We start from the raw sequence: 8,934 nt of genomic DNA, 5'->3' as shown, positions 1-8,934 counted from the left end.
TCAACAACAGTTGACAATGTCAGTGACTGCTTTAAGTGACTCCTCGGAGTTAACTAAAGTGAAGAAACATGGTAATTTATTCACAAAAGGTAACAAAAAAGGCTCCGAAAATATTTAAATAACTACAAATAGAATTATGGTTGCTGATTTCTTTTTTCAGTTAGGAAAAGGACTGTTTACTTGAAATGGCATACAAAGGGCTTGTAGACATATCGCATGACTCCCCACAATCTGCATTGCTAAACCAACTCTTCTGTGTGTCACACAGTGTCCTCCGTTTGTGGACCATGTCAACCAAATGTCACTTCCAAATCACCCAGAGAAGGAAGCATAGTGTTCACGCTGCAGTTCAGTCCTCCCTCCGGCGGGGGCAACTCTGATAAAGCCGTCAGAAGTGGAAAGGATTCAACGATGCATGTAGGCAGGTGGGAAAAGGTTACTGAGTCCTCCAAGTTCACCACCGTTTCTATGTGGAGATTGTTCGTTTTATAGCTGGAGCACGGAGATTCCATCTCACACATGTCTCCTGTGAGACTGCTGCAGTTTAGCTGCTCCTCTGTCAAACTAAACAGGGCTACAGACTGTCCACCGACACTCCCCTCACAGTGTCTTCTTGTCTGGCACCAAACACATTGTCTTGCCCCTAAACAAACACATGCCATGTGACCTGACCTGTATCTCAAAACAGGATCAGCCATAACTGTTTCGCATGAGATTTGTTGAAAACTCTGCTCTGTCTCAGTAAAATGAGAGTCCACCGAAGAGGGACTCTGGCTCCGGTAGCCATCCCCTGTGACCATTACCATCCCAGGCAAGATTCCACAGTCGTCCCCCTGTAGACTCCCAGCACACCCTAACTGGCAGCCCAGCCCCACCCCACTGTCCTCTTTCAGGCTGATGTTTATGTTATTCCTCCTATCCAGCAGGGGGGGCTCTCCAGTTCCACTCCTGCTGCTGATGGCACTCTCTGGTGCTCCCAGGCTTCCACAGCCACTGTCTTCTTGCTTTTCCGGACTCCTTTCGTTTCCATTCCCAGAAATGTGTGATTTAGTGCAATCCCCACTGCCCAGACTCGTCCTTCTGTCCTCTCCTTCTTCCTGCTCTCCCTTGCCTGCTAGAGTAGTCCTTTCGTCGGCCAACCAGACCATGACATCAGTTCTGGCGGTGCTCATGAACCAGCCTTTGTCTGTGATGATCTCCACTGGGACATCTCCCACACAGAGAGGCTGCCAGCCACTGCCTGTGGATTTCTGAGGTAAAAGAGGACAACATTAGAAAACATTAATCCATAAACAAACAACTCCTTGAATGAGGAAGTGATCAATAACGGGAAATAGAATAGGCCTTTAGATTTGATTAAGATAATCAAGAGTTAAACAGAGAGTTTATATAAAGACTTCTTAAAAGCCTGGTGCTTCCCTATCTGTGAAGTTGCAGGAAATGAATGTATATGTGTGTTGTAGAACAGAGCACCACTTGTTTCCTCTACTGAGCCATTTACTTTATTTTCGTACTCCTTATATTGTATTATTTCTTATTGTTGTTTAATTGTCGAGAAGGAACCTGCAAGTAAGAATTTCATTGGACGATGTATACCATGCGTATCCCATACATATGGACTAATTAATAAAACCTGAAACTTCTACCTCTTGTTTTGCACTTTTAGAATACAGCGTTTTTGTCCTTTCTCTGAAGTGTCCTTTCCCTGAAGTGATTGACATAGTCAGTTCTGCATTAGTGAAACTGTTCAAAGAAACATACCAGTGCAACAGGCATTTTCTCAGGGCGCCTCAGGAAGCAGCAAAGGGCCAGCATGACCAGGACCCCCATCACGCTTAGGGTGGAGAAGGACACCACAGCAAGGATATACCACTCTGGTGAGAACAGAACTTGTGTTTAGCCGAATGATTTTAGTTAATAAGACAGTAGACATTAGGTATATGACATATCGGAATATGGCCACATAGAGCTGTGTAGTCTGAGTTGTATTACCTCGCTCTGGCAGCAGGAGGCACTGTTTAGGGGAGACCTCACTGGTGAATTGTCCTCCGTTGCCTGCAACTTTGAGGCAGACACAGTACTCCTGTCCCCAATGAAGAGACGTAAACCGAAACTCCGCCTTATCCTCGTTGTCTACATCCTTCAATTGAATGACAACGGTCTGCAAGTCAATACATGAAAATGTCAGTCAATACATTAACCTGAATATGAACTTGGATGAACCACACGTTATTATTTATTTTATTACATTAGACGTACTGCTTTTAAACCACGTCTGATCAGTACCTTGTTGTCCTGCCCTCTTCCCTGTAGGTAGATAGTATAAGTCAGGCCAAATGGGAAGATCTTTTTTAGTAATGGCTTCCTGTGAACACGGACTGTTACTGAACTGGAGGTGGCCAACAGTGTACTGGAGGGATGCTGCAGTTTACCTGGGAGAACAGGGGTAGTGGAGAAAGGTAAGTAATGGACAAGCGTTTGGCATTGTGTCACTATGAACTAGAAAGAAATGAGCAAAACCTATTCAACTCGGCCACTAAAACTTAGCTGTACTTGACTTACTTTCTCTGGGGTTGAACCTCTTCCCCCGTGACCATGCGGAGATGCTGTTCTCAGTGACCAGTCGAACCCGGACCTTGTAGACCATGAAGAAGTCACCGATAAGGTAGGACAGGTCACAATATGTCAGCTGGGTCCTGTCACAGCTGGTCACGTTGGTCCAATTACTATTGACATACCTGAGGAAAGACACGTGAAAGTAGCTAGATTAATTAGAATACTTTCTTCAAAGATGAGGAGAGGGTGGTATGGAAGAATGATTGAAGAGGGTAAAGGGGATAGAGTGGGCAGGGAGGACTCTGAAATGGATGCGGTAGCTAAGTGCGGTAGCTAAGTGACATGTCGGAGAACGAAGGGATGGGTGAATTAGGCTGACATAATTAGTGTGGGGTATACCTGGCCATCTGCACCTGGTACTGAGCCAGTGGCGGGGCCCCTTCAGGGGAGTCCCAGAGCAACGTCACCTCCCCGTCCCATATGTCCACCGTCAGATTGACTGGCTTCAGTAGGTCTTTACCTGTCACAATTATAACATTCCAATGTTAAAGAATTTCTCTGCATTTTTCTGAGATTTTCAAAGTACAAATAATTCATAGGGAGCCAGAAAATCAATAAGTAAGGAGTTTTTCCTAGCCACCGTGCTTCTACATCTGCATTGCTTGCTGTTTGGGGTTTTAGGCGGGGTTTCTGTACAGCACTTTGTGACATCGGCTGATGTTAAAAAGGGCTTTATAAAAAACATTTGATTGATTGATTGAAGTAGTTGGTGGATTTCCTAAAGGGGACTACGTTTCATCAGGGGGTTTCTAAACCAGTTTCGCTACGAAATGACACAATGTTTACAGTTGACTCATGACAATATTTGCTCAAATTCCAATTATTCACTGTGAATTGTCTCTGGTTATTATTGATACATCCTCAAATTATAACTATATCATAGGAAGTCGACTGAACCACATCTTTTCTCTGTTGACTCATATTAACTAGATTCAATGTTTAACATAGACTAATCATTTAAATATCAATAACAATCAGCACTTAGTTTCTTTTTTTTATGTATACGGGCATTACATTTTTAGATCGATGTGGGTCTTGAAACGTGTTCCATTTTGATAGGAAGGGCACATACACACTGAGAAATGTACAATATGCTACCACAAACCCTTTTGAAAGCTAAGCCACTATGAACATTTCTAAGTGCTCTTTGTACTAAGTAACAATAAAAAAAACAGTCAATGACAATAAGAAATAAAGTAGAGACATTATTTTTATATATAGAATAGTCTCACAAGTCTCTCTAAATGTAAGAACATTATATTTACAGCATATGCTGTATATATAATGTTCTTACATTTAGAGAGACTATTGTGAGAACTAAACAGCAATAACCAGCCATTTTGAATAAATTATTAAGGCTTTCATTACCTGACACATAGTCCGAGGTGATCAGGAGGGCAAGAATGGAAATCCACAAGGTCCAATCCATGTCCAATATATATTCTCTGATCCTTAGATAATCAGCATCATACTGTAGATATTGTCCACACACTTCTGGCGTACAGGATAGTACAGGATAGCTCAGCTAGACTCCTCTGTTGTGATATAGGAGACTTTACTCAGTTACAGTCAATAGTTGACATGACTCTCACAGTTCCGTTTGATTTGTGTGACAGTGTGAGGAGGCTGTGTGTTTATTTCCCCATATGACCTCACACCCCTTTATCTCTCTCTCTCTCTCTCTCTCTCTCGCTCTCTCGCTCTGCTGACAACGGGCTTCCTGTTCTGACTGTAGCATAGCGCTTCCCTCTTCTCACTCTTCACCCCATACTTCACCCACATGTGTCTCTCCCTTCCTCCTCCTTTCACTTTCCATCTTTCCTCATAGACCAAGGGGGTTTACATACACTTAGGTTGGAGTCATTAAAACTAGTTTTTCAACCACTCCACAAATTTCTTGTAAACAAACTATAGTTTTGGCAAGTCAGTTAGGACATCTACTTTGTTCATGACACAAGTAAGTTTTTCCAACAATTGTTTACAGACAGAGTATTTCACTTCTAATTCAATGTATCACAATTCCAGTGGGTCAGAAGTTTACATACACTAAGTTGACTGTGCCTTTAAGCAGCTTGGAAAATTCCAGAAAATTATGTCATGGCTTTAGAAGCTTCTGATAGGCTAATTGACATCATTTCAGTCAATTGGAGGTGTACATGTGGATGTATTTCAATGCCTACCTTCAAACTCAGTGCTTCTTTGCTTGACATCATGGGAAAGTCAGAAAAATCAGCCAAGACCTCAGAAAAACAATTATAGACCTCCACAAGCCTGGTTCATCCTTGGGAGCAATTTTCAAATGCCTGAAGGTACCACGTTCATCTGTACAAACAATAGTACGCAAGTACAGTATAAACACCATGGGACCACGCAGCCGCCATACCGCTCAGGAAGGAAAGGTGTTCTGTCTCCTAGAGATTAATGTACTTTGGTGCGAAAAGTGCAAATCAATCCCAGAACAACAGCAAAGGACCTTGTGAAGATGCTGGAGGAAACAGGTACAAAAGTATCTATATCCACAGTAAACCGAGTCCTATATCGACATAACCTGAGGGTCCGCTCAGCAAAAAAGAAGCCACTGCTCCAAAACCGCCATAAAAAAGCCAGACTACGGTATGCAAATGCCCATGGAGACAAAGATCATACTTTTTGGAGAAATGTCCTTGAGTCTGATGAAACAAAAATAGAACTGTTTGGCCATAATGACCATCATTATGTTCGAAGGACAAAGGGGGAGGCTGGCAAGCCGAAGAACACCATCCCAACCGTGAAGCACGGGGGTGGCAGCATCATGTTGTGGGGGTGCTTTGCTGCAGGAGGGACTGGTCCACTTCACAAAATAGATGGCATCATGAGGAGGAGAAATTATGTGGATATATTGAAGCAACATCTCAAGACATCAGTCAGGAAGTTAAAGCTTGGTCACAAATGGGTCTTCCAAATGGACAATGACCCCAAGCATACTTCCAAAGTTGTGGCAAAATGGCTTAAGGACAACAAAGTTAGGTATTGGAGTGGCCATCACCCTGACCTCAATCCTATAGAATATTTGTGGGGAGAACTGAAAAAGCATGTGCGAGCAAGGAGGCTTAGAAACCTGACTCAGTTAAACCAGCTCTGTCAGGAGAAATGGGCCAAAATTCACTCAACTTATTGTGGAAGGCTTCCTGAAACTTTTGACCCAAGTTAAACTATTTAAAGGCAATGCTACCAAATACTAATTGAGTTTGTAATCTTCTGACCCACTGGGAATGTGATGAAAAAAATAAAAGCTGAAATAAATCATTCACTCTACTATTATTCTGACATTTCACATTCTTAAAATAAAGTGGTGACCCTAACTGACCTAAAATAGAGACTTTTTACTAGGATTAAATGTCAGGAATTGTGGAATACTGAGTTTAAATGTATTTGGCTAAGGAGTATGTAAACATCTGAATTCAACTGTAGATACTTATTGCAGAGATATTTATTTCCTCAGATTGATCTGATCAGGTGCGTGTGTTTCACTTGTCTTACTTTACCACTGTAACATAACATAGGGTTTCAAATGGAAATATACATATTTGCAGTATGTCTCAATGTTTAACTCCTGTGAAATATGTGAAATTGTTTTAGCAAGTGTTAGTCATGAACAATGCACACCCAGTTTCTTTCTCAATCACTAGAATAATTCATTTAGAAAGGAGCTCTGAAATATATCTGTCTGTTCCATGACTGTCCATCTCAATACTGCAGAAGTACGCAGAAGGATCGCTGTGATTCAAAAGGAGAGTCTACATCAACTGGCACTCGTCATAGATATCCACAGGACACAATATCAATTCGAGGTTGTGGAATAAATGAAATAAAATGTTTCCTATATTAGGGAAGCAGTGTGTCCATTATGCATAAAATGGGTCTCATCAAGCCTGTTTGGGTAGTCATGCCCTCTCTGGCCCTTAATCTCAGGACAAAGAACATGACCACAGCTCTGTGCATTTCCATTCAAGGCAATTTGAGAGTTGCTACTTGGGATGATGACGCTCTCTCTAAGTCCACATAGTTGGGCCCGAATGCATTAAAACTGTACCTGATGCATTTGAACAAGTACAAATCAGCCTGGGTTTGATCTAACCCACCTGATCTAACCCACCTACCGCTCTTTGAGCGGTCTCCCCTCAAGGGGCCCAAACTGTCCCTAGATCTATCCACTCCGCACCCCAACAGCACTGCTGCATGCAGAGTCATACACCAAAATGCTTATAAGAGTTAGTTTCACACCATTGTGCTTTTACTTCCTTTCAGGGGGGTTTAGTTTCTACATGCTAACCTTTATCACTTCTGTTTTCTAGTCATGTTTTTGATTCTGAGAAAACAGTTTCTCTATTCTGTACATTATGAGAAAACACAGACCGTAAATCCTCTCTCTGACAATATCCTGTGTGATCTCGATCTCCGTAGCCGATGTGAGTAAAACATGCAAGGCCGCATGGCCAGACGAAATACCAGTACACATACTCAGAGCAAGTGCTGACCAGCTGGTGGGTGTCTTGACTGACATTTTCAACCTATCCCTGACCCAGTCTGTAATGCAAACTTGTTTCAAGCAGACCACCATAGTCCCCGTACGCAAGAACGCCAAGGTAACCTGCCTAAATGACTATCACCCCGTAGCACTGACATCTATAGCCATGAAATACTTTCAAAAGGTTGGTCATGGCTCACATCATGACTCACCTTCATTCCAGGCACCCTGGACCTAGGGCAGGGCAATATGGCCAAAATATTATATCACTGTATTTAAAAAAGAATTGACGGTATTTGATGGTATTTGACGGTATTTGATGCTATTTGATGGTATTTTTAGTTTTTGAATAATAAATGTTGTACATTTGCTTTATGACTAGTGAGTGATCCTAGGGTGGCAACACATACAATCTGAGTGATTTCAATGAGTCTTTCTCAATTCTGATGGTTTTATACTGTTCAATTCAACTTCAACAAAAACCAATTTCAGCACTTTTAGAATTTCTACATTTCCTGCACTCAATTGCAGTGGTGGAAAAAATACCCAATTGTCATTTTGAGTAAAAGTAAAGATACGTTAATAGAGAATGACTCAAGTAAAAGTTCAAGTCACCCAAAAGTAAACGTAATTGATAAAATGTACTTCAGCATCAAAAGTAAAAGTAAAAGTATAAATCATTTCAAATTCCTTAGCAAACCAGATGGCACCATTTTTTTTAATTTTTATTTTATTTATTACAGATAGCCAGGGGCACACTCCAACACTCAGACATAATTTACAAACAAAGCATTTGTGTTTAGTGAGTCCTCCAGATCAGAGATAGAAGATGACCAGGGATGATCTCTTGACAAGTGCGTGAATGGGACCATTTTCCTGTCCTGCTAAGTATTCCAAATGTAATGAGTAATTTTAGGTGCCAAGGGAAAATGTATGGGGTAAAAAGTACAGTATTTTCTTTAGGAATGTAGTGAAGTAAAAGTTATCAAAAATAAAAATAACAAAGTACAGATACCAAAAAAAAATGACTTAAGTAGTACTTGAAAGTATTTTTACTTAAGCACTTCACACCAATGCTCAAATGAGAATTTTCACACTGCCTCATAGGCCTGCACGATATGGGCAAATAATCTAGGACTTATTTTTAACCAAATGTTGCAATTGCGATTTGACTTGCGAATTAGAGCAAAACTGTCGGAATCGTGGAAGAATAATGACTATTCTAATTTTATAGTTAGAATAGAGTGGGTACTTTGAATACAGTGTTGTTTGAGATGACAATTAATTAAAATGCCAAGGAGGAGTTATTGTGACAGGGTAGTAATGATGGGCATTCCGGCTCTTTTCAGTGAGCTGGCTCGTTTGGCTTAGCTCACCAAAAAGAGCCGGCTCTTTCGGTTCCCAAACGGCTCTCTAAAAAAAAATATGTTTTGTATTTTTTCCAGTCAAACAGTTTGCGAGAGTTTGTTATGAAAAAGAATGCTATTAAACATTTACATTTAAAGTATAACGTTTGAATGTATATACAGTGCCTTGCGAAAGTATTCGGCCCCCTTGAACTTTGCGACCTTTTGCCACATTTCAGGCTTCAAACATAAAGATATAAAACTGTATTTTTTTGTGAAGAATCAACAACAAGTGGGACACAATCATGAAGTGGAACGACATTGGATATTTCAAACTTTTTTAACAAATCAAAAACTGAAAAATTGGGCGTGCAAAATTATTTAGAATACACAATAACGTTACTCAAATTGACTGGCCATCTCGACGAAAAATATGATTTGACATTTGTTAGTTTAGATTTGTTT

The 8,934-nt window shown here is 40.9% G+C and overlaps 1 protein-coding gene across 2 annotated transcripts; it reads right to left on the bottom strand.

Moving 5' to 3' along the window:
* LOC110507445 lies at window positions 1-4,267 on the bottom strand. Of its 2 annotated transcripts, none has more exons than XM_021587445.2 (7): window positions 3,985-4,267; window positions 2,956-3,076; window positions 2,563-2,738; window positions 2,287-2,432; window positions 1,993-2,140; window positions 1,762-1,874; window positions 1-1,250 (listed from the first exon to the last, which is right to left on the bottom strand). In XM_021587445.2, exons 1-7 carry the CDS (start codon window positions 4,043-4,045, stop codon window positions 291-293), a joined length of 1,725 nt encoding a protein of 574 aa, XP_021443120.2. In that variant the 5' UTR covers window positions 4,046-4,267; the 3' UTR covers window positions 1-290. The 2 variants fall into 2 exon arrangements, with proteins under 2 accessions (XP_021443120.2, XP_021443119.2); XM_021587444.2 differs by having other exon boundaries at window positions 1,993-2,161; window positions 3,985-4,265.
* Window positions 4,268-8,934: the final 4,667 nt, after the last annotated feature.

The sequence above is a fragment of the Oncorhynchus mykiss genome, chromosome 27 (genome assembly GCF_013265735.2).
Source record: "Oncorhynchus mykiss isolate Arlee chromosome 27, USDA_OmykA_1.1, whole genome shotgun sequence".
Lineage (NCBI taxonomy): Eukaryota > Metazoa > Chordata > Actinopteri > Salmoniformes > Salmonidae > Oncorhynchus > Oncorhynchus mykiss.
This window is presented reverse-complemented; position numbering and strand designations above follow the sequence as displayed.